Source organism: Pseudophryne corroboree, chromosome 8 (genome assembly GCF_028390025.1).
Source record: "Pseudophryne corroboree isolate aPseCor3 chromosome 8, aPseCor3.hap2, whole genome shotgun sequence".
Lineage (NCBI taxonomy): Eukaryota > Metazoa > Chordata > Amphibia > Anura > Myobatrachidae > Pseudophryne > Pseudophryne corroboree.
This window is the reverse complement of record NC_086451.1, coordinates 288756233-288781626: the sequence shown is the minus strand read 5'-3', so window position 1 is coordinate 288781626 and position 25394 is coordinate 288756233. Positions and strand designations below refer to the sequence as shown.

The window sequence follows — 25394 nt, the reverse complement described above, 5'->3', positions numbered from 1 at the left end:
GGGCCAAGTTCTTTCACACAAAACTATGCAGTTTTACACAAGGGCGAGCGACGCTTTTCTGTCGCTCTGTTGATCGGTGAGTGATTGACAGGAAGTGGGTGTTTCTGGGTGGTAACTGCACGCGTTTTCCGGGAGTGTGCTAAAAAACACAGGCGTGTCAGGTAAAAACACAGGCGTGGCTGGGGAAATGAGGGAGTGGCTGGCCAAACGCAGGGCGTGTTTGTGACGTCAAAGCAGGAACTAAACTGACTGAAGTGATCGCAAGGAAGGAGTAGGTTTGGAGCTGCTCAGAAACTACATGAAAAATTTTTCTAGCAGTTCTGCTAACCTTTCGGTCGCACTTCTGCTAAGCTAAGATACACTCCCAGAGGGCGGTGGCCTAGCGTTTGCACTGCTGCTAAAAGCAGCTAGCGAGCAATCAACTCGGAATGAGGGCCAGTGTGTGAAATTATCAGTAGTGATTATGTTGATTACAGTGGTCCCAGTCTAGCACAAACTGTGGCACAAGAGGTAAGCAGCCTTTCTATGTAGCTGTCTCTATTTGCATAATGTTGTTGATGTAGGGGGGTTTCCATCATACAGCAGTCCTTTTCTTAGCATAGAAAAGCAGCTGAAGCAGTAAAGTATTATTAGAACCATAACCCCTAAGTAATTACAGCCAAATACATCAAGCTGGCTAAGGTGTAATGAAAACAATGGAACTACAAAATAAAGTCTCGTACAAATCCAGGTTCAGGGCTGGGGGAAAAAATTAAATAAAATCACAATGCTAGGTAGCATACAATCATAAACGTAAAACAGGCATAACGTCACGTAAGTTGGCATATTATCATAAACATAAATGGACTGAGATTGTGGCAGGATCCATATAACCTTAAACATAAATAGATTGAGGTTGTGGAAGACACAAGTCAATAATGAGCAAAAGTCAAGGCAGATGGAAGGCAATGGCAGAATACATACCTCCCGGGATCCGGTCTGAAGATCGACAGTGTCTAGGTCGACCACTATAGGTCAACAGTCATTAGGTCGACATGTTTTCAAGGTCGACAGGGTTTCTAGGTCGACAGGTCAAAAGGTCAACATGAGTTTTTCACATTTTTTTCTTTTTTTGAACTTTTTCATACTTAACGATCCACGCGGACTACGATTGGGAATAGTAAAATGTGCCGAGCGCAGCGGTAGTGCAGCAAGGCACCTTCGCGAACCATGCGAGGGGACAGGGTGCACTAATTGGGCTTCCCGGTCACTGTACGGAGAAAACGACACCGAAATAACATGAAAAACTCATGTCGACCTTTTGACCTGTCGACCTAGAACATGTCGACCTAGAAACCCTGTCGACCTTCAAACCCTGTCGACCTAGTGACCGTCGACCTATAGTGGTCGACCTAAACATTGTCGACCTAGACACTGTCGATCTAATGATCCACCCACTACCTCCCAACATGACCCTCTCCAGGAGGGACAGAATGTTCTGCTCCTGGACTTCCCTCCGAATGTATAATTACCACCACCTGTGCTGAAACACCTTTCTTATCAACCTGTTCAACACAGGTGACAGCAATCTTAAATGAAGAGAAAAGTCCAGAAGCAGAGCATTGTGTCCCTCCTGGAGAGGGTCATGTTGGGAGGTATGAAAATAGTCTAAAGCAAGCATGGAAGCCATGACACAAGAGCCTATCACGGGCGATGACTGGGTGCTGCCGACAACATTATAAACTCACCTGGGTCCAATCCCAGTAACTGTACTCTATTGCAGGGTTGGACTGGCCCACAGGGGTACAATGGAAACCACCGGTGGGCCCTACTGCCTGGGGGCCCACCCGGTCCTCTAGGGATCAGGTTCCAGACTGTGCTGTTACTAATCTAGTACATTATCTTGCATGCACTACAGTATTTACTGTATATATTTATCTAGGGGACCAAAACTTGCAAAATGGTTAAGCAAACCAATGTGGTGGCTGGGCACACCCCCTCTGGAGACTGGCCACACCCCTAAACATGGGCCCCTACAACTGCATTCCCCCGGTGGGCTCTACATGCCCCAGTCCGACACTGCTCTATTGGCATAATGAAAGAATGTTTTGCACCTGTCACACCAGGAATTGCTTGAAGGTGTGATGGCAAACAATACAATCCTAATGTACCTGAGATGGCAGTGGTATGTGGATCTTTTACAATAGGCATAGTACATATGGAGCCATCTTTATGTTGGCCTTTAATAGGATTAATTGAGCCAGGGCAGTCAGACGTAATCCCCTGCTGTAATGATTTAATCCCTTGATGTATTGTTCTCTCTGTATTGTATTGCAGCTGAGAACAATAGATGAAAGGCTTATGCTAATAAACCATGGTGTGCCTAGGTGCAGCAGAGAAGCCATGATAAGCGTATATCTGTAAGCATCTGTATATCTGTAGACAATTGAGCATTTATGGGATATGCTAGAATGATGCCAGAGACAGTGTATTTCACCACCATCATCCTGGTATCAGTTTAGTGACTCTGGAACTCGGGAATAATGATGCTGTATCCTTTCAGCACAATACCAGACATTGGTAGACACATTGGCACAGTGTACAGAGGTTGCACATGGTGTTCCAATGCCTTGTAATGTGACTGTGTATTGGTGTTTCATTTTTTCTCCACTGTCTGTAAATAACATACAGTATGCATAAATGTACATTTTACACATACCATTGAATATATCCGCCAGTGTCCATTAGTCCTAATAGAAATGCACAGGGCTATAGTAATATCAGTGTATATATTTAAGTAGCATAAATCTATACTGGACACACACATTAACTCCTAAGACTGGGTTCGTAATTTCACAAAATCCACTCCCATTTGCTAATGGGAACCAGCAGCTGCCTCAACAATAGCCGCTAGAACAGAACATCCGGGCAAAATCTATCAAATGACTTAGCACAACGTTCAGCAAGGCCAGGCCTCCATAAGGGAAGCCTATGTAATATGCCTAGAAAGGTACTTCAACCCTTTCATTCCAGTTCAATTGGCCCTGGACCAGAGGCGTCGTTCTGCCCCTTACACACGGTGCGGCTTCGCGGGACAGGGGCGTGGCTTCGCATGATGAGGGCGTGGCTAGCCGTCCCGACCTCCGTTTTCATCACACAAGGGGTCCGGGAGGAGCGGGCTGCCCCGGGGAGTGCTCTTGCTGCAGTGTCGGCTCCTGCTCAGTGACAGGAGCCGAGTTGCTGCACTGTAATGTTACAGTGCAGCACCTGTCTCCTGTCACTGTAATATGTCAGAGAATAGCAATAAGGCTGATTAATCTCTTTCTCTCTCTTTGTACAGTGTGACGCCACTGCCCTGGACACATGTAGCTACCATAGACACTGCACATAGAATGTTCAGGTGATGAGTGGCCATTATAAGTGTGTGCAGTAACGAACTGCAGTGCTCTCCAGACCAGTGGTGATGTTGCCCATAGCAACAAATCAGATTCTAGCTATCAATTCTCTATTGCATTCTAATATAAATTTCAGAATCTGATTGGTTGCTATGGGCAACACCACCTCTTGTCTGTTTTAGAAGCTTTAGTAAATCTACCCCTACATGTGAGACGATCGGAAGCGGCAAGCTACGCTCCCTTCCCTTTACCATTAACTATGCAAGGGCTGCTGAGAAACTGAGGAGAAACCCTTTCCTGCCCATATTACACACGGGCTGCTGTGTACTCAACCAATCGTTTCATTGTTTAAATGACTATATCTACTGACACACTGTACAAAGAGAGAAAGAGATTAATCAGCCTTATTGCTATACTCTGACATATTACAAAATTACAGGTTATTCACTCAGAAAATCTAACTCCCTTCCAATTATAATTACATGGATTTGCTTAGTTCCGTTTAAGGCTCTGCAACTTCTGATTGATCTAACATGTTTTATCTTCCACAAGATTGTTGTAGCAGAAATAGATTAAACGAGCTGAAGACTGGATTGGCTCAGTACTCGTCCTTCAATGCAGACAACCTGAAGAGTTCATCTCTGCACAAAGAAATCTGAACACACTGAAATGTGAATGTAAGCCTTGCCATAGGACATTAGTCCAGCAATCCAAACCTCCAAAATGATATCTACCCATTACCATACCTGCCATCTCTCCCTGAATGTCAGGGTGTCTCCCTGAGACCAGGCTAGGTGCACGCAACACAGTGATGACATCATCACTCTCCCCCATTGAGGAGGAAACACCGGGCAGAAGAATAAGGAGGATGTCAACCTCCAGTACACTGATGGCTATGTGAGTGGCTGTATACCCAATCATGTATTACTAGTGATTTGTGTTCTGATTTACTGGAGATGGGTGTTCCATTACAGGACACGTGGGAGTATGTACATTTTATGACACGCCTCTCAGATGGAGCAGTACAGAAATGCTTTATGAAAAGAAGTATATTAGTGTACAGCTTTCTAGGATTTGTGTCTGTGGAATTCCTAAGCATAAATCCTGCTTGGTTGGGACCAGTAATGAAGGAGGCCACCTTGGAAAGGCAAGGGGACAGAATAATAAAGAAATATAAACCAACAAAAGGAGCATGTTATGTGCCGCCGCGACAGCTCATCTTTCCTGCAGTCCCAGCTGTTGCTAAGAGACTGAAACATAACGTCACTCCCCTAACTGCCCATCTGTCCCGCCGGCACTAGGCAACCAGGACGCCGCAGGGAATCCTGGGACTACTGCTCTCTGACAGCTGGGACTTGTGATATACAGCGCTGCAGCTGCATGACGCTATTCATTAAGTGGGGCTTTCCTCTCTGGCTCTGCTGACTGGTACTGATGTCTCTTAAAAGGCAGTCAGTCCTGCAATGCCCTGCCAGTTATAGTTTATGCTAAGATGTAAGCTGTTGGTCCATGTCCCAGGTTCCTGTAATTACTGTCTGTCTTGTGGATACTCTGCCTGTCAGAAACCTAGTCTCTTTGCCTCACCTGAACCCTTGCCTAGCACCTGCTGTTAAAAGACCCTGTTTACTCCTCCGTGTGTTTAGCTTGTGCTCAGCCTGTAAGTAAATTTCAACTGCACAGTGCTGTATACCAACTCACTGTGTTTCATCTGCACCTGCTGAGGTCCTGACAGTGACCTGCCATTATCCTTTGTGCACCAGTTTGTCCGTAGTTCGTATTTTAGCCCAGCTTCCTAGCTTGCAGATTCCAGCCAATTGTGTAAGCCTCTACTGCCAGAGGTATAAGGTTTGGCAGCATCCTAAGTACCGGTGTGTGTATTGTACACTTAGGGGTCTATTCAATTAATGTCGGAAATCTGGATTCGACCTATTCAATTCCAGTGCTGTTTTTCCGACTTGTCGGAAAACACGTGGATCTGCTGATTAGCTGCGGATCCATGTTTTTTGTCAAATTTGCGGGCGTTTCCGACAGGATTTTGGCCCATTTTCGACAATGCCGATTCGACTTTAAAATAAGTCGGATTGGCATTGTCGAAAACCGACAAAAACCTGTCGGAAATGCCCGCAAATTGAATAGTGAAGTGTCGGATCCTCTCCGTTGTAGAGGGTCCCACGCTAATTGAATATACCCCTAAGGGAACAATGGGCCGCAGTTGTAGGCAGAAGACTGTTTGCGGACGCTCTAGGGGTCTTACGCAATTGTGCTGGTGTTCCATAACACAGCGGAACTGGAAAAGGATCTGAACGAATGAATAATTTTGGTAATCTCTAGCACTAGCCAAAGCCAGGCCAATACTAGAAAACGCACAGTGAAAGGTAGGAAAACACACTAGCACTGTATATCCTACATTATACCAGTGCTTGCTTGTTTGTGTGACAAATTATTGATCTGCTTGTGGACTATTAAAGTGATTCTCTGTGAAAAAGTGCTATGAATCCAAACAGTAATTTTAGGTTATGGAGATGCTAATCTTGCTATTTGATAGCTCATATTTTATTTCATTCTATTCTGTATTGCACATTTTATTACTTTACACGCGTTGGGGAAACATCAACATTACGTAATTTCTCTGGGATGGAAAGGGATAATCTCATGGACACTCTTTTGTCCCGCCCCACACCCTGATATAAAGCTATTTCCTTTCATCATACTTTCCTATGCTATAAACTAGTGATGAGCGGGTTCGGTTTCTCGGAAACCGAACCCCCCCGAACTTCAGCCTTTTTACACGGGTCCGAGCCATGCTCGGATTCTCCCATGTGGCTCGGGTAAACCGAGCGCGCCCGAACGTCATCATCCCGCTGTCGGATTCTCGCGAGACTCGGATTCTATATAAGCAGCCGCGCGTCGCCGCCATTTTCACACGTGCATTGAGATTGATAGGGAGAGGACGTGGCTGGCGTCCTCTCCGTTATAGTAGAAAAGACACAGAGTGACTTAGTTATAATTGTGGGGAGGATTGGGGACGGGGAGCAGCTGTTAGGGAGTACAGTGCAGGGTTTTGATTATAATAGTAGTGACCACCAGTTTAATCCGTTGGTTCTCTGCCTGAAAAAAACGCTCCACCATATCTGTGCTCAGTGTGCTGCACTGCTGCATGATATATCTGTGCTGAGTGCACTGCTCACACTGCCTAATTGTGGGGACTGGGCAGCAGTTATAGCAGGAGTACAGTGCACAGTTTTGCTGACAGTGACCACCAGTCCAGTATACGTTTGTCTGCCTGAAAAACACTCCTGTGGTGGCTTTTTTTTTCTTCATACTAGTTTAGCAGTCTGCTGACAGTGTCCACCAGGTCCGTTATTATTATACAGTATATATATATATAGCAGTACGGTAGGCCACGGCTGTACCTACCTATGTGTCGTCAGTGCACTCGTCGTCCATAAGTAATATAATACTATACTATCCATCCATCTACATTGTATACCTGTGGTGGCTTTTTTTTCCTTCATACTAGTTTAGCAGTCTGCTGACAGTGTCCACCAGGTCCGTTATTATTATACAGTATATTATATATATATATATAGCAGTACGGTAGGCCACGGCTGTACCTACCTCTGTGTCGTCAGTGCACTCGTCGTCCATAAGTAATATAATACTATACTATCCATCCATCTACATTGTATACCTGTGGTGGCTTTTTTTTTCTTCATACTAGTTTAGCAGTCTGCTGACAGTGTCCACCAGGTCCGTTATTATTATACAGTATATATATATATATAGCAGTACGGTAGGCCACGGCTGTACCTACCTCTGTGTCGTCAGTGCACTCGTCGCCCATAAGTAATATAATAATACTATACTATCCATCCATCTACATTGTATACCTGTGGTGGCTTTTTTTTTCTTCATACTAGTTTAGCAGTCTGCTGACAGTGTCCACCAGGTCCGTTATTATTATACAGTATATTATATATAGCAGTACGGTAGGCCACGGCTGTACCTACCTCTGTGTCGTCAGTGCACTCGTCGTCCATAAGTAATATAATACTATACTATCCATCCATCTACATTGTATACCTGTGGTGGCTTTTTTTTTCTTCATACTAGTTTAGCAGTCTGCTGACAGTGTCCACCAGGTCCGTTATTATTATACAGTATATTATATATAGCAGTAATGTAGGCCACGGCTGTACCTACCTCTGTGTCGTCAGTGCACTCGTCGTCCATAAGTAATATAATACTATACTATCCATCCATCTACATTGTATACCTGTGGTGGCTTTTTTTTTCTTCATACTAGTTTAGCAGTCTGCTGACAGTGTCCACCAGGTCCGTTATTATTATACAGTATATTATATATATATATATATATATATAGCAGTACGGTAGGCCACGGCTGTACCTACCTCTGTGTCGTCAGTGCACTCGTCGTCCATAAGTAATATAATACTATACTATCCATCCATCTACATTGTATACCTGTGGTGGCTTTTTTTTCCTTCATACTAGTTTAGCAGTCTGCTGACAGTGTCCACCAGGTCCGTTATTATTATACAGTATATTATATATATATATAGCAGTACGGTAGGCCACGGCTGTACCTACCTCTGTGTCGTCAGTGCACTCGTCCTCCATAAGTAATATAATACTATACTATCCATCCATCTACAATGTATACCTGTGGTGGCTTTTTTTTTTCTTCATACTAGTTTAGCAGTCTGCTGACAGTGTCCACCAGGTCCGTTATTATTATACAGTATATATATATATATATAGCAGTACGGTAGGCCACGGCTGTACCTACCTCTGTGTCGTCAGTGCACTCGTCGTCCATAAGTAATATAATACTATACTATCCATCCATCTACATTGTATACCTGTGGTGGCTTTTTTTTTTCTTCATACTAGTTTAGCAGTCTGCTGACAGTGTCCACCAGGTCCGTTATTATTATACAGTATAATATATATATATATATATATATATATATATATATATATATATAGCAGTACGGTAGGCCACGGCTGTACCTACCTCTGTGTCGTCACTCGTCCTCCATAAGTAATATAATACTATACTATCCATCCATCTACATTGTATACCTGTGGTGGCTTTTAGTTGTGCGCATTAAAATATGGAGAACAAAAATGTGGAGGTTAAAAAAATAGGGAAAGATCAAGATCCACTTCCACCTCGTGCTGAAGCTGCTGCCTCTAGTCATGGCCGAGACGATGAAATGCCATCAACGTCTTCTGCCAAGGCCGATGCCCAATGTCATAGTACAGAGCATGTAAAATCCAAAACACAAAAGATCAGTAAAAAAATGACCCAAAAATCAAAATTAAAAGCGTCTGAGGAGAAGCGTAAACTTGCCAATATGCCATTTACGACACAGAGTGGCAAGGAACGGCTGAGGCCCTGGCCTATGTTCATGGCTAGTGGTTCAGCTTCACATGAGGATGGAAGCACTCAGCCTCTCGCTAGAAAAATGAAAAGACTTAAGCTGGCAAAAGCACAGCAAAGAACTGTGCGTTCTTCGAAAATCACAAATCCCCAAGGAGAGTCCAATTGTGTCGGTTGCGATGCCTGACCTTCCCAACACTGGACGGGAAGAGCTTGCGCCTTCCACCATTTGCACGCCCCCTGCAAGTGCTGGAAGGAGCACCCGCAGTCCAGTTCCTGATAGTCAAATTGAAGATGTCAGTGTTGAAGTACACCAGGATGAGGATATGGGTGTTGCTGGCGCTGGGGAGGAAATTGACAAGGAGGATTCTGATGGTGAGGTGGTTTGTTTAAGTCAGGCACCCTGGGAGACACCTGTTGTCCGTGGGAGGAATATGGCCATTGACATGCCTGGTCAAAATACAAAAAAAATCAGCTCTTCGGTGTGGAATTATTTCAACACAAATGCGGACAACAGGTGTCAAGCCGTGTGTTGCCTTTGTCAAGCTGTAATAAGTAGGGGTAAGGACGTTAACCACCTCGGAACATCCTCCCTTATACGTCACCTGCAGCGCATTCATCATAAGTCAGTGACAAGTTCAAAAACTTTGTGCGACAGCGGAAGCAGTCCACTGACCAGTAAATCCCTTCCTCTTGTAACCAAGCTCACGCAAACCACACCACCAACTCCCTCAGTGTCAATTTCCTCCTTACCCAGGAAAGCCAATAGTCCTGCAGGCCATGTCACTGGCAAGTCTGACGAGTCCTCTCCTGCCTGGGATTCCTCCGATGCATCCTTGAGTGTAACGCCTACTGCTGCTGGCGCTGCTGTTGTTGCTGCTGGGAGTCGATGGTCATCCCAGAGGGGAAGTCGGAAGACCACTTGTACTACTTCCAGTAAGCAATTGACTGTCCAACAGTCCTTTGCGAGGAAGATGAAATATCACAGCAGTCATCCTGCTGCAAAGCGGATAACTGAGGCCTTGGCAGCCTGGGCGGTGAGAAACGTGGTTCCGTTATCCATCGTTACTTCAGAGCCAACTATAGACTTGATTGAGGTACTGTGTCCCCGGTACCAAATACCATCTAGGTTCCATTTCTCTAGGCAGGCGATACCGAAAATGTACACAGACCTCAGAAAAAGAGTCACCAGTGTCCTAAAAAATGCAGTTGTACCCAATGTCCACTTAACCACGGACATGTGGACAAGTGGAGCATGGCAGACTCAGGACTACATGACTGTGACAGCCCACTGGGTAGATGTATTGCCTCCCGCTGCAAGAACAGCAGCGGCGGCACCAGTAGCAGCATCTCGCAAACGCCAACTCGTTCCTAGGCAGGCTACGCTTTGTATCACCGCTTTCCAGAATACGCACACAGCTGAAAACCTCTTACGGCAACTGAGGAAGATCATCGCAGAATGGCTTACCCCAATTGGACTCTCCTGGGGATTTGTGGCATCGGACAACGCCAGCAATATTGTGCGTGCATTACATCTGGGCAAATTCCAGCACGTCCCATGTTTTGCACATACCTTGAATTTGGTGGTGCAGAATTATTTAAAAAATGACAGGGGCGTGCAAGAGATGCTGTCGGTGGCCAGAAGAATTGCGGGCCACTTTCGGCGTACAGGCACCGCGTACAGAAGACTGGAGCACCACCAAAAACACCTGAACCTGCCATCATCTGAAGCAAGAGGTGGTAACGAGGTGGAATTCAACCCTCTATATGCTTCAGAGGATGGATGAGCAGCAAAAGGCCATTCAAGCCTATACATCTGCCCACGATATAGGCAAAGGAGGTGGAATGCACCTGTCTCAAGCGCAGTGGAGAATGATTTCAACGTTGTGCACTGCCAGCCTGAGTCAGGTCATTCCCCTCATCAGGCTTTTGCAGAAGAAGCTGGAGACATTGAAGGAGGAGCTAAAACAGAGCGATTCCGCTAGGCATGTGGGACTTGTGGATGGAGCCCTTCATTCGCTTAACCAGGATTCACGGGTGGTCAATCTGTTGAAATCAGAGCACTACATTTTGGCCACCGTGCTCGATCCTAGATTTAAAACCTACGTTGTATCTCTCTTTCCGGCAGACACAAGTCTGCAGGGGTTCAAAGATCTGCTGGTGAGAAAATTGTCAAGTCAAGCGGAACGTGACCCGTCAACAGCTCCTCCTTCACATTCTCCCGCAACTGGGGGTGCGAGGAAAAGGCTACAAATTCCGAGCCCACCCGGTAGCGGTGATGCAGGGCAGTCTGGAGCGAGTGCTGACATCTGGTCCGGACTGAAGGACCTGCCAACGATTACTGACATGTCGTCTACTGTCACTGCATATGATTCTGTCACCATTGAAAGAATGGTGGAGGATTATATGAGTGACCGCATCCAAGTAGGCATGTCAGACAGTCCGTACGTATACTGGCAGGAAAAAGAGGCAATTTGGAGGCCCTTGCACAAACTGGCTTTATTCTACCTAAGTTGCCCTCCCTCCAGTGTGTACTCCGAAAGAGTGTTTAGTGCAGCCGCTCACCTTGTCAGCAATCGGCGTACGAGGTTACTTCCAGAAAATGTGGAGAAGATGATGTTCATTAAAATGAATTATAATCAATTCCTCCGTGGAGACATTCACCAGCAGCAATTGCCTCCAGAAAGTGCACGGGGACCTGAGATGGTGGATTCCAGTGGGGACGAATTAATAATCTGTGAGGAGGGGGCTGTACACAGTGAAAGGGGTGATGAATCGGACGATGATGATGAGGTGGACATCTTGCCTCTGTAGAGCCAGTTTGTGCAAGGAGAGATTGATTGCTTCTTTTTTGGTGGGGGCCCAAACCAACCAGTCATTTCAGTCACAGTCGTGTGGCAGACCCTGTCGCTGAAATGATGGGTTCGTTAAAGTGTGCATGTCCTGTTTATACAACATAAGGGTGGGTGGGAGGGCCCAAGGACAATTCCATCTTGCACCTCTTTTTTCTTTCATTTTTCTTTGCGTCATGTGCTGTTTGGGGAGTATTTTTTGGAAGGGCCATCCTGCGTGACACTGCAGTGCCACTCCTAGATGGGCCAGGTGTTTGTGTCGGCCACTTGGGTCGCTTATCTTAGTCACACAGCTACCTCATTGCGCCTCTTTTTTTCTTTGCGTCATGTGCTGTTTGGGGAGTATTTTTTGGAAGGGCCATCCTGCGTGACACTGCAGTGCCACTCCTAGATGGGCCAGGTGTTTGTGTCGGCCACTTGGGTCGCTTATCTTAGTCATCCAGCGACCTTGGTGCAAATTTTAGGACTAAAAATAATATTGTGAGGTGTAAGGTGTTGAGAATAGACTGGAAATGAGTGTAAATTATGGTTATTGAGGTTAATAATACTATAGGATCAAAATGACCCCCAAATTCTATGATTTAAGCTGTTTTTTTAGGTTTTTTTTAAAAAAACACCCGAATCCAAAACACACCCGAATCCGACCAAAAAAATTCGGTGAGGTTTTGCCAAAACGCGTTCGAACCCAAAACACGGCCGCGGAACCGAACCCAAAACCCGAAAAATTTCCGGTGCACATCACTACTATAAACTAGACTATATCAAAATCCAGTCAGGTATGCCTAAGTGGTTGCAATATTTCCCAAACGTAACAATTTAAAAGATGCTCAAAGCCCTCCTGTCGTCTCCTCCCTCCAAGCTCTTATAGGGAGCTATTTTTAAATGTTTATCATATAGGGACATGTGTTGAGGTAAATGGCTGGGGACACACTGGCTATTATCAGAGCCAGATATACGCACACATATATGAACAATGGGTGTCATTCCGAGTTGTTCGCTCGTTGCCGTTTTTCGCTATATTGCTTACTGCGCATGCGCAAGGTTCGCAGAGCGCATGCGCTTAGTTATTTTACACAAAAGTTAGGTATTTTACTCACGGCATAACGAGGATTTTTCATCGTTCTGGTGATCGTACTGTGATTGACAGGAAGTGGGTGTTTCTTGGCGGAAACTGGCCGTTTTCTGGGAGTGTGCGAAAAAACGCTGGCGTTTCTGGGAAAAACGCGGGAGTGTCTGAAGAAACGGGGGAGTGTCTGGGCGAACGCTGGGTGTGTTTGTGATGTCAAACCAGAAACGAAACTGACTGAACTGATCGCAATGGCTGAGTAAGTCTGGAGCTACTCAGAAACTGCTAAGAAATTTCTATTCGCAATTCTGCTAATCTTTCGTTCGCAATTCTGCTAAGCTAAGATACACTCCCAGAGGGCGGCGGCTTAGCGCGTGCAATGCTGCTAAAAGCAGCTAGCGAGCGAACAACTCGGAATGAGGGCCAATGTCGGATACAGTGGAGAGATTTATCTCTTCTGTACATGTGTCTGGGTTGCACTGTGCATGCTTCCATATAGTGTGCACACATAATTGGAGTTGCGATGAGGCATACGGGACATGTATGGCCTTTAGAAATGTCTTGAAAATGTATTGGGTGTTACTAAGTGGTGTCAGGAAGGTGCTTCACAAATATGCAGATATGGGTGCGGCTGTGTCCGATTCAGAATCAGATGCATGCGACTTATAGGTTATTCAATTCCTGTCGGAATTTCTGACAGGTCGAAAAAACGTCAGTTTTCACAGTTTTTAGGGCAAATTTTGAGTCACCCTATTCAATTAAAGGGCCGTTTTTTTTCAACTTGTCGGAAATTCCAACATGTTGAAATACAGGTGGATTGGCGAATTCGCCTGCCGATCCACCTGTTTTGTCGAATTTGCGGACATTTCCAATAGGTTTTTGGCCCATTTTTGACAATGCCGATTCGACTTGGATCAGCATTGTCGAAAACAGGCAAAACCTGTTGGAAATGCCCGCTAATTGAATAGTGAAGTGTTGGATGCTTTCCGTTGGAGAGGATCCAATACTAATTTAATATACCCCTTAGGAAACAATTTTTTGAGCAACTGCTGCTAACCTCTAGGCAACCCCTAATCTTATTAGAGTTAGGTACTTAAAAATGTATTTGCTACATTTATACCTCCTTTGTAAATTCAATAATAACATTTACCTGTTATATAAATTATGTGGTTCTCACTTATTCCACTCAAAAAAAAAAATATCTCTGACTTGGGCTTATAGTCATTACGTGTTCCAATTTTTTCAAGGAATATATAAAAGTGAGTGATTCAAGGTAGGGTCCTGTACCTAGAAAAATAAACGTAGAACTAATATACCTGGCTAACTGTATGTAAGCATTTTCTGTTGCTGTATTCACAGCAGCTCCGTCTCTCATACAATTCTGTCATTTGGCCTGACAGGCTACCTAATCTACCCCGACAACACTATTATTTTACTAACAACACAAGTACCTACTAATGCAGAACCACACAAGCTGACAAGTCATGTTAACCGAGTAAGAAATCCTGTAGAGAAAACTACTGCAGCTGTCACTATTCACAAAGCATGACTATTGCACAAAGTAATAAATAAAATATGGAAACATAAATGCTGAAGGTTTCATTAATGATGGTGACCCTTTAAATCATTGGTAAAGGTTACATCATTGCTTTGCCAAAAGCAAGAAGTATCTCTAAAATTGCCAGATCTGACTGTGTTTCAAATGTACTATACAGTATTAATGGAAAGTATATAAGTTTCTGAAGGCAAAACACTTACATAGGAAGGATAGATAATAAGCGCATAATAATTACATTACCCCAATCCATTCATACTTAGCTCTGCCATTTGTCCAGCTTTTTACATATATTTACACTTATGTATTTCTAGAATTACTCTCCACTTGATTAATTTGATCTATCTACACTGATCAGCCATAACATGAAAACCAAATGCCTAATATTGTGTAGGTTCCACTCATGCCACCAAAACAGCTCTGACCCGTCGAGGCATGTACTCTACCTCTTAAGGTATCCTGTGGCATCTGGGATTAAGACGTTAGCAGCATATCCTTTTAGTCCTGTAAATTGTAAGGTGGGGTCTCCATGGCTCGGACTTGATTTTCAGCACATCCCACAGATGCTCAATCGGATTGAGATCTGGGGAATTTGGAGGCCAAGTCAACACCTTGAACTCTTGTCATGTTCCTCAAACCATTCCTAAACCATTTTTGCATTTCAGCAGGGCACATTATGCTGCTGAAAGAGGCTACTGCTATCAGGGAATACTGTTCCCATGAAGGGGTGTACTTGACCTGCCACAATGTTTGGGTAGGTGGTACATATCATAACATCCATATGAATGCCAGGACCCAAGGATTCTCAGCAGGATATTGTCCAAAGCATCACAATGCCTCCGCCAGCTTGTTCTCAAAGTGCATCCTCATGCCACCTCTTCCCCAGGTAAGCGAGACACACACACCCGGCCAGTCACACAAAGTAAAAGAAAACGTGATTCATCAGAGTCCAGTTCTGACACTCATGTGCCCATTGTAGGCACTTTCGGTGGAGGGCAGGTGTCACTATATACACAAGCGGCGGTGCAATGTGTGTTCTGGCACCTTTATATCATAGCGAACATCAACTTTTTCAATAATTTGTGCTACAGTAGCTCTTCTGTGGGATCGGACCAAACAGGCTAGCCTTCGCTCCCCACATGCTTTAATTAGCCTTGAAGACCCATGATCCTGTCGCCGGTTTACCAGTTGTCCTTCCTTGGACAAATTTTGGTAAGTACTAACCACTGCATACTCGGAACATCCCACAAGACCTGCCGTTTTGGAGATGCTCTGACTCATCTAGCCATCACAATTTGGTCCTTGTCTGTGTTGCTCAGCTCATTAGCTTGCCCATTTTTCCTGCTTCCAAAACTTCAACTTTAAGAACTGACTGTTCACTTGCTACCTAATATATATCTCACCTCTTGACAGTTGCCATTGTAACAAGATAGTCAATGTTATTCACGTCATCTGTCAATGTCCACACACAGTAAGATTTCAGTTAATCAATTTATGCAGTTCTATCTTCAACAGATTGGATGTGGTCCAGCAGGACATAAAATCAGGGTGGCTGGGTGTGAGGTCACCAGATGACCACTAAATAGCAGAGTAGGCTTGTGGTTACAGCGCATTTACATTGCATTCCGACTGCATCAGATCATTGGAATCTCTTTGGATCTGTTCAATACGGCTCTCTACACCTGTAGCCACACTCATCACAGATCTGGGAGGATTGCAATGATCAAAACCAACTGGATTACAACATGCATGGCTGGCAATACAATACTAATATATACTAATACTTTACTAATAATCATTGTCAATTATTCATTTGATACAATATAAATCTTGTTGGCAAACAACATGGATATATTGTGAATGAAAGTATTCAGAGATCGGTGAAGCAGTCACTAACATCTAACTATGATTTACCTAGCGATCCAGGGGGTCCTGGTGGTCCTGGAGGTCCAGTGTTACCTGGGCGCCCTGGTGAACCAGGAGGGCCTTGTATGATCCTGATCTCACCCTTGGGCCCAGGTAGCCCTGGCGAACCTATTTAGTGGATTAGACAAAAGTACACAAATTACATAAAATCTATTAATATGCATGTTCATTATTTACATTAGACATAAAGTAATACTGCATAAGGATACAGTGACAAGGCTATATTAAGGGGATAGTTATCAAACCCTGGAGAGAGATAAAGTAACCAATCAGCTTTTTGCTGACATTTTACATTCTGTGTCCACATTATCACTCTCCAAGCTTTGATAAATCTTTACCTAAATAAGATGAAGGAGGGTCTACTCACCTGGAAGACCTGAGTTGCCTGGGTCCCCTTTAAAGCCTGCCAAACCAGGAGGTCCACTAAGCCCCTTCATACCTGCAATACATAAATAGCCTAATTACACATTGTTCACTTGCTTTTCAGCTACATTACCCTAATGCTGTATTATTTGCCTTGAGAGCGGAACAATGTACAAATCTCAGTCCTGTCAGCTATAGCCAGTTGTGCATTAGGGAGGCAGGGAGCAATGTTACTCAGCACCTACCATTGTCTACGTCTGGCAGGCAGCTGGCATAAATAACATAAAAATTAAGATCTCAAAGAGGATTAAAATATCACATTCCTCTATATAATATAAATTATATAGAGAGTATTGTTCAAATTAATCCTTGCTGTTCTCTGATGCTTGGCTCTGACCATTGTCTGAGAGACCAAAACTTTCCACAATGATCTGTGAACTCAGCATATTCTGGGATGGCCACTGTGCCACATCAACTGACCCCCCCCCCCCCCCTCCTTCCTCATGAATAATACCTGGGAATCCTGGGACACCGGGTACCCCCTGATCTCCTTTCATTCCATTCAGACCTGGCCTTCCAGGATCACCCTGTAGGGAAGCACAACGTATTAATTTGATTAGACCGGCACAGACTATTCTGTGTTTATTTTCTTGACCTTTTAAAGCAAAATCTGAGTATGAATAAGTTGTAACTTGTAGCTGGGTTTTCATTCACTGCCTTGCAAAACAGATCACAGTTTCATCCTGACAGTGATGTCACAACTCAGCAACGCATACACATACACATAAGGAATCATTAGATGAGCTGCCTAGGTTGCTCTTTCCCTGGAAACCCAAAAGAAAACCATCGCCATTACAAAGCAGGTGTGTAGGCTGGGTTCTGCTAAACCCAAATATACCAATCATTTCATACTACAAAATCAGCCTGGTTCCGGAGTACAGATGAACAATGTATTTCAGTGCACAGCGCTGATTTACAGCTAGTGTTATGATTTTCTAAAACACTAATAAGACATGGCATATTATTAAAATAATCTGCTTACTATGTAAATATATCTGTGTGCACTGCCAGCGGCATGTAACGCATTACAGAAGAAAAATGTGTGTACATAACATAGAAGATTAAGATTAAAGTGAGCATATCAAATACGCGGGCCAAAGCCCAGAGAGCTAACAATGCAATGATAGACAAAACAACTTAATAAAAGCAAACGGTAGTGTTTAAGTTAAGATCCAAACCCTGTCACAGGCAGTGTGAAAATAGTACTATTAATGTCAGGCTAGAGGGGATGCCTACATAGAAATGTCATTTACAGGTATAGCAAACTTGAAACCGACATTGAGCACATCCCATGCCATTAAGCTGCTACACTAACACATGACTGTAATGACCTCTGCATTCCCAATGTAACCTGCAATTTCCACAGTTTCTCTTCACTATCCTGCCTGCAGTCCTACCGGGAGTACCTGTGCATTGTGGCATGCAGCACTGTCATGCGGAAAGACCTGCATCATAGATTGCAGTAGCACACTGCTGCCATGAGGTGATGCGCCAATAGTCTTCAGAAACCCTGAGGTGTCCAAGCATTAGGCAATTTGCATCAATGGGCCCAATGGAAGTACTTTATGGACTACATAATGGGGCTGATTCAGAGTCAGATGCAGTCACATCCGAATTTGTGTCCGTTGCTGCAGCCGTCATTAGTGTTTTTCATGCATCCCGGTTGCACCCACCGTGCTTCATTAGTGTCAAAACTTGCACCAGCCTCATACTGGGTGCAAGAGATCCATCTGAAACAAGCGTGCCAACTGCGTACTAACACTTTAATCAGTCACGGCACATGCCCACGACACCCCCCATCAGAAACAACCACTCTATGTGTCCTGATATTCGGTGCCCAGAAATGCCTACTTAACATTTGTCTCCATTGGCACATGAGGTGATACAGACGCACGCACCTACTTGGTGCCTCAGACGTCTCGCGCAGCAATGCCAGCCCTGATCCCATTGTGAACTCTATTTGCAGAAATGTACCTGTGTACAAGAAGCCAATAAGCCAGACTGCAGTGTCGGCAGGTGAAAAGGAAGTGCTCCGAGCGAGGCAATTATTTGTAAAATAATAGTGCAGAAATTAGATTTCCTTTTTGCAGACGCATATTACTGTAATGAGATATAAGGTTGGAGTTGGACCATTTTTAGTGGCGTCAAAAAGAACTTCATTTTGCAGCAGCTCACCGGCTTCATAAATCTGTTGCTAGGAATGTCATTTCACCATTGTTCTTATTGATAATTCATTTGCCTTTAGTAGTTGGTAAGGGTGGTCTTCAGTATGCCGGCGGTCGGGCTCCCGGCGACCACCATACCGGCGCCGGGAGCCCGACAGCCGGCATACCGACACTTATTCTCCCTCGTGGGGGTCCACGACCCCCCTGGAGGGAGAACAAAATAGTGTGGCGCGCGTAGCGCGCCACCGTGCCCGTAGCGTGGCGAGCGCAGCGAGCCCGCAAGGGGCTCATTTGCGCTCGCCACACTGTCGGTAAGCCGGCGGCCGGCCTCCCGGCGCCGGTGTGCTGGTCGCCAGGAGGCCGGCCGCCGGCAGATCGTAGTGAACCCGTTGGTAAAGCAGGCCCTTGGTTAGCAGCATCTATACACCATGCTGCAGAAGACATCCATTTGACTTACTGGGAATCCAGGTGTTCCTGAGTCTCCTTTAGCTCCTGGGAATCCAGGTTGTCCAGGTATGCCAGCGTTTCCTTTGTCACCTTTAAAGCCTCCATTGCCCGATGGGCCGCGTGGACCTTCTGGGCCAGGTGTACCTTTATATAACCATGAATAAAAATTAGGAAGGCAAAGAAACACTGAAATTGCTATTATCAAACCCTCAGTTAAGAAAATTGATACATGTTTTAAAATATGTATATTTATATGAATGTAATCATAGTTACACAGTTACTGATATTTGTATAAACAACGTGTTGAATGTTCAGATATTGTGTCTGAGAAGCATTCCGTACAGGACTAAAATCCATATTATATTAACTATAAAAGGGCTGAAATCCAGTATCTGATTAAAGTCTTGGCAGCAGCCCTCTACCATATTAATATGTGGCATCTTCTGTGCTTCCTGACTGTAATATAGCAGTTTGTATAGCATGTATATGCTTTTACTTTGCCTAGGAGAGCGAAACACCATGTACTGGTGTACAAACATTAGTAAAATACAAAATACTATTGCCTATCATTAAAGGTTTACACCACTCAAAAATAATTGCGCCTAATTAAAATGATATTCTAACCCACTGTAATAACCCGTTACTTGAAACAGGAGCTCTGCTCGAAATCTAATGTTTAAAACTTAGAAACACACTCTTGATGCCATGTAACAATTAGGTAGATGTGCAGAGATGAACACAGATGACCAGGGCAAGGGCAATGCCGGGGGCAAGCAGGGCACAGGGCACGGCCGCCCAGCATGTATAAGGCCGCCTCCCGATGCATTTACAATCTAATTGTGAACACATCGGATCTAAGGTTGATCCTTGGCAGCAGAGCCAGGCGGTCAGAGGACATTTTTTTTTTCAGAGCGGCTGTGTGTAACGTCAAGAAGCCGCTCAGAAATCGGTCCTGGCCCGTCCCCTCAATGCCGCATCACCACCACAAAAACACCCACCGCTGTCAATCACATTTTGGTCGCAATTGCAGCCACAATGCGCCCGCTGCGCATGCACAGTTTGTGGATATCGGCAAACTTCGCTGCGAGCCACATCAGTGGCAGGGTCTAAATGATATTCAGATTGAAGTCCTGTTTATATTTATTGTAGGACTGGCCAGAAGTGCAACTTGAAGTGGCTATAATAGCATTAATAGTGTATTTTATGAGCACAGAAGATCAATGTCTGTCGATCTAAACCTAGTGAAATAGTAATATGCTCTATATATATATATATATTTATTATGACACGGCTGTATGTGATGCTCAGATATTGCTATGCTTCACTATAAATTGTGTTCTTCTGAGCCTACTGCATTATGCTGCTTATCCCTGAACAATACAGCTATTGTAACATAAGTCAAGCTGACCTAGGTAAGCGTGACTGCTGGTTGCCTGTGCTACGTTATTATTATATGAACAGAATTTTCTTATTATTAATATACCATTTTGTTTTTCTTTTAACAACTACACAATTGGTTACATATTTTGTATTCTATACAGTGCCTCAAAAGTAAACTAAACACAATGGCAATGACATATGAAATATAACAATGTTAAAGTAATAGAATAAGATATTTATCCTCTGAAACAACTCATTCACTTCTATTTCTGGGTTTGTGTCACCCTAAATGTTTTTCTGAAAATCAAATTGACACAAAAAATTGCAGATTTAACTTGTTTTGATGTGAATATGTATCTCTTCATCCAGTGGGTTATAAAAAGAATTTTCTGGAAACATTTGAAAAATAATTTATTTTAATATCTTCTGCTGTACAATGCAGGAACTGCAAGATTCCAACATATATATATATATATATATATATAACCACTGGGGTTTTCTAAAACATTTCTCACATGGGATCTCATAAGACAAACATCTTGCTACTCGTTGTCACTTATCTCTTTAATGCAACAGCGAGACATTAACAAGCTCATTGGCAAATAATACTTGGGTTGCATAGATTTATGTGATAAAATGGGGTCTTTCATTGGATTAAGCCCCTGGATTAAGGGCCCAATTCAAACCTGATCGCTGCTGTGCATTTTTGTAGAGGTCTGTGATCAGATAGCTGCCGCCCATAGAGAGTGAAAACCCGCCCCGTGCAAGTGTGCGAATGCATGCGTACGCCGTGCCAAAACTTCACCTGTCAATCAGCCTGCATACGCCTATCGATCGAAATTTTTGCACCATTCTGTCGCTGTTTGGTGTTGCACCTGCGCATTGTGGTGCGTAAGCATGCGCAATCATTCGGTAACCGTCTGCTGTGCGATTTCGCATAACAGCGATCAGGTCTGAATGTGTCCGCCTATGGAAGAAGTAACTGGATGTTACGAAACGCGTCTAGGACTCCCTAATTAAGTGATTGCTGAATAGTTCAGACCTTCGTCCGGCATCTCCAGAACACTTGGCACCCGTTACCAGCAAACCGTGTAAGCTACCATTCATTCAGTGCCGGAGAGAACAGTGTCTTCTGGAAGCCGGAGCGGCTGTGCGGCTGACCGCTCGAGCGGGTTTAGCAACAGTGATAGCCCGCTCGTTGGAACTGTCGGGCTGCCCGTACGGAAACCTTCCATCAGCGTGATTCATCCAGCCACACGGATAGAAGCCGCCAACTAATTTGCACTACACCGCTACGATTCACAGGTAACAGTCGTTTATCACATTCCCGGGGACGCTCGGGCTGCACTTAAAACTCCTCGAACTGGCAAACAGGTCCCGTATTATAAGCATAAGGGACAGAGTGAGCAAATGTACCTGTGACCCTTTACATCTGCGGTGCATAGCTTTTGGATAAAAATACCAGTGTCCTCTGGACTCTATTATTGGGTGCAATTTAACACGGAGGATCCTATTCCTTACTGAACTTGTGGCATAATTCTTGCCAGTTTGGACATTATACTATTCAGCACACTTATTTTTATGATGAGAACTGTCTCTTTTTAATTGCTATGTATTTGAGGGTGTTGTGACCACACCAGATCTTAAACATCACAAGAATAATATTTTTATATGGTTATATGTTTTAAATAAATATTTACAATTGAGAATGGTGTGGAACAATTAATTGGCTCTATAGCGCGACCTCTTTCTTATTCAATCTCAGGTCTGAATGTGTGTCCCTATGTGAGGATCCGTGCTGCTAATACGAGAATCTGTGCTGCTAATGTGAGAATCTGTGCTGCTAATGTGAGAATCCGTGCTGCTAATGTGGGAGAATCCGTGCTGCTAATGTGAGAATCCGTGCTGCTAATGTGAGAATCTGTGCTACTAATGTGAGAATCCGTGCTGCTAATGTGAGAATCCGTGCTGCTAATGTGAGAATCTGTGCTGCTAATGTGAGAATCTGTGCTGCTAATGTGAGAATCCGTGCTGCTAATGTGGGAGAATCCGTGCTGCTAATGTGAGAATCTGTGCTGCTAATGTGAGAATCCGTACTGCTAATGTGAGAATCTGTGCTGCTAATGGGAGAATCTGTGCTGCTAATGTGAGAATCCGTGCTGCTAATGTGAGAATCTGTGCTGCTAATGTGAGAATCCGTGGTGCTAATGTGAGAATCTGTGCTGCTAATGGGAGAATCTGTGCTGCTAATGTGAGAATCTGTGCTGCTAATGTGAGAATCTGTGCTGCTAATGGGAGAATCTGTGCTGCTAATGTGAGAATCCGTGCTGCTAATGTGAGAATCTGTGCTGCTAATGGGAGAATCTGTGCTGCTAATGTGAGAATCCGTGCTGCTAATGTGGGAGAATCCGTGCTGCTAATGGGAGAATCCGTACTGCTACTGTGGGAGAATCCGTGCTGCTAATGTGAGAATCCGTGCTGCTAATGTGAGAATCTGTGCTGCTAATGTGGGAGAATCCGTGCTGCTAATGTGAGAATCCGTACTGCTAATGTGAGAATCCGTACTGCTAATGTGAGAATCTGTGCTGCTAATGTGAGAATCTGTGCTGCTAATGGGAGAATCCGTGCTGCTAATGTGAGAATCCGTACTGCTAATGTGAGAATCCGTACTGCTAATGTGAGAATCTGTGCTGCTAATGTGAGAATCCATACTGCTAATGTGAGAATCTGTGCTGCTAATGTGAGAATCCGTACTGCTAATGTGAGAATCCGTACTGCTAATGGGAGAATCCGTACTGCTAATGTGAGAATCCGTGCTGCTAATGTGAGAATCTGTGCTGCTAATGTGAGAATCCATACTGCTAATGTGAGAATCTGTGCTGCTAATGTGAGAATCCGTACTGCTAATGTGAGAATCCGTACTGCTAATGTGAGAATCTGTGCTGCTAATGTGGGAGAATCCGTGCTGCTAATGTGAGAATCCGTGCTGCTAATGTGAGAATCCGTACTGCTAATGTGAGAATCCGTACTGCTAATGTGAGAATCCGTACTGCTAATGTGAGAATCTGTGCTGCTAATGTGGGAGAATCCGTGCTGCTAATGTGAGAATCCGTGCTGCTAATGTGAGAATCTGTGCTGCTAATGTGAGAATCCGTACTGCTAATGTGAGAATCTGTGCTGCTAATGTGGGAGAATCCGTGCTGCTAATGTGAGAATCCGTACTGCTAATGTGAGAATCTGTGCTGCTAATGTGGGAGAATCCGTGCTGCTAATGTGAGAATCTGTGCTGCTAATGTGAGAATCCGTGCTGCTAATGTGAGAATCCGTACTGCTAATGTGAGAATCTGTGCTGCTAATGTGGGAGAATCCGTGCTGCTAATGTGGGAGAATCTGTGCTGCTAATGTGAGAATCCGTGCTGCTAATGTGAGAATCTGTGCTGCTAATGTGAGAATCTGTGCTGCTAATGTGAGAATCCGTGCTGCTAATGTGAGAATCCGTGCTGCTAATGGTGCTAATGGGAGAATCCGTGCTGCTAATGGTGCTAATGGGAGAATCCGTGCTGCCATAGGACCTAATTCAGTAAGGATTGCAAATTCTGTGAAGTAGCAGAATTTGCAATCCTTGTGATCGCATGCTGGGGGCTGCCCATCGCATTGTCTAAATTTATATATTTTTTGTTAATATTAACTGGATGAAATTTTTTATTTGTAATAGAAAATAACAAATTAACAGAAATTCAAAGCAATTACATTAGTTACAGTCTTTTGTAAATCAGATCCCATGTAAAAAGTTTTCAGTGATTACAGTGAATATATTTCTACTTACAGCATGATATACAGTACTTTAGTGAGAACAAAAGGCAACTTAAGTCAGTGTGACCAAGATGAGGAAAAAGAAACACAACTTCAAAACAAGTGGTCTGCATGTTTTTTCATAGCCTCCATTGATCCGTAACTCTGTAATGTCATACAATTTATTATTGCAGCCACAAACATCAAAGACATTAACTAATATACACCATAAATAAACAGCATGCAATTAAACAATATGGCGGCTGCTAAGATCTAACCTTGAGGACCTGGGAGAGGTTCACCAATGCCCAGTGTTCGATGTTAGAAAGGTCACACAACAAAACAGCACAAAACAAAATCACCAGTTAATACATATTACAGGGAAACATCATCACCAAAAGATGTACATAACAGGAGATTATCATTGCGTTCACAGGCATGCACAATACACAATCATTGTACTCAATGTCAAGCCAGCAAAAAATACAAGGTTATTCAACTAAAAATAAACACATTTAATACATGGTAACTGGATAGGCATGCTGAATTCATTGATGGATGATTTAGAAAGGATATAAGCTATTCACTGACATCAGCGTGAATTATGAATTAATTGTGGAGCAGAAGACTTCTTTCATGGGAAAATTAATTAGCAGGCTTTAGGGAAGGCATCCGGTGCTGAAAACAAAACTGACATTTTAGTCAGTTGATATTTTAATAGGATTCTCAACTCATATCATGGAAGTGCTGGAATGAGGAAGCACTAAGTAATATCATAAGATTCTTAGGATTAACTGTTGCATATCCAGTGATACTGCTGGTTTTCCTATTTGCCATGCAAGTATTTACTGATATGATATATAAAGAAAGAAAACCCAGATAACATAATGAGCCGCTAATCCTATATAATAAAATATGATGCACCTCACCTCTATGGGTGGACTTCAAGTGTTTTGAGTGCCGGCGGCCACTAGATGGCAATTCAAGTGTTGCTGTGTTCGTCGCGC

General features: G+C 43.9%; 1 protein-coding gene across 2 annotated transcripts in view; it reads right to left on the bottom strand.

The window, feature by feature from the left end:
* The window catches only part of COL4A5 (collagen type IV alpha 5 chain), a 364692-nt gene that overhangs the window by 26665 nt on the left and 312633 nt on the right, over positions 1–25394 (bottom strand). For both annotated transcript variants that reach the window (XM_063937288.1, XM_063937287.1), the window contains exons 42-45: positions 19226–19359; positions 17058–17130; positions 16548–16619; positions 16169–16288 (exon numbers count right to left, since the gene is read on the bottom strand). In XM_063937288.1, coding sequence (XP_063793358.1) covers positions 16169–16288; positions 16548–16619; positions 17058–17130; positions 19226–19359 — 399 coding nt within the window. The remainder of the gene's footprint in view (positions 1–16168; positions 16289–16547; positions 16620–17057; positions 17131–19225; positions 19360–25394) is intronic.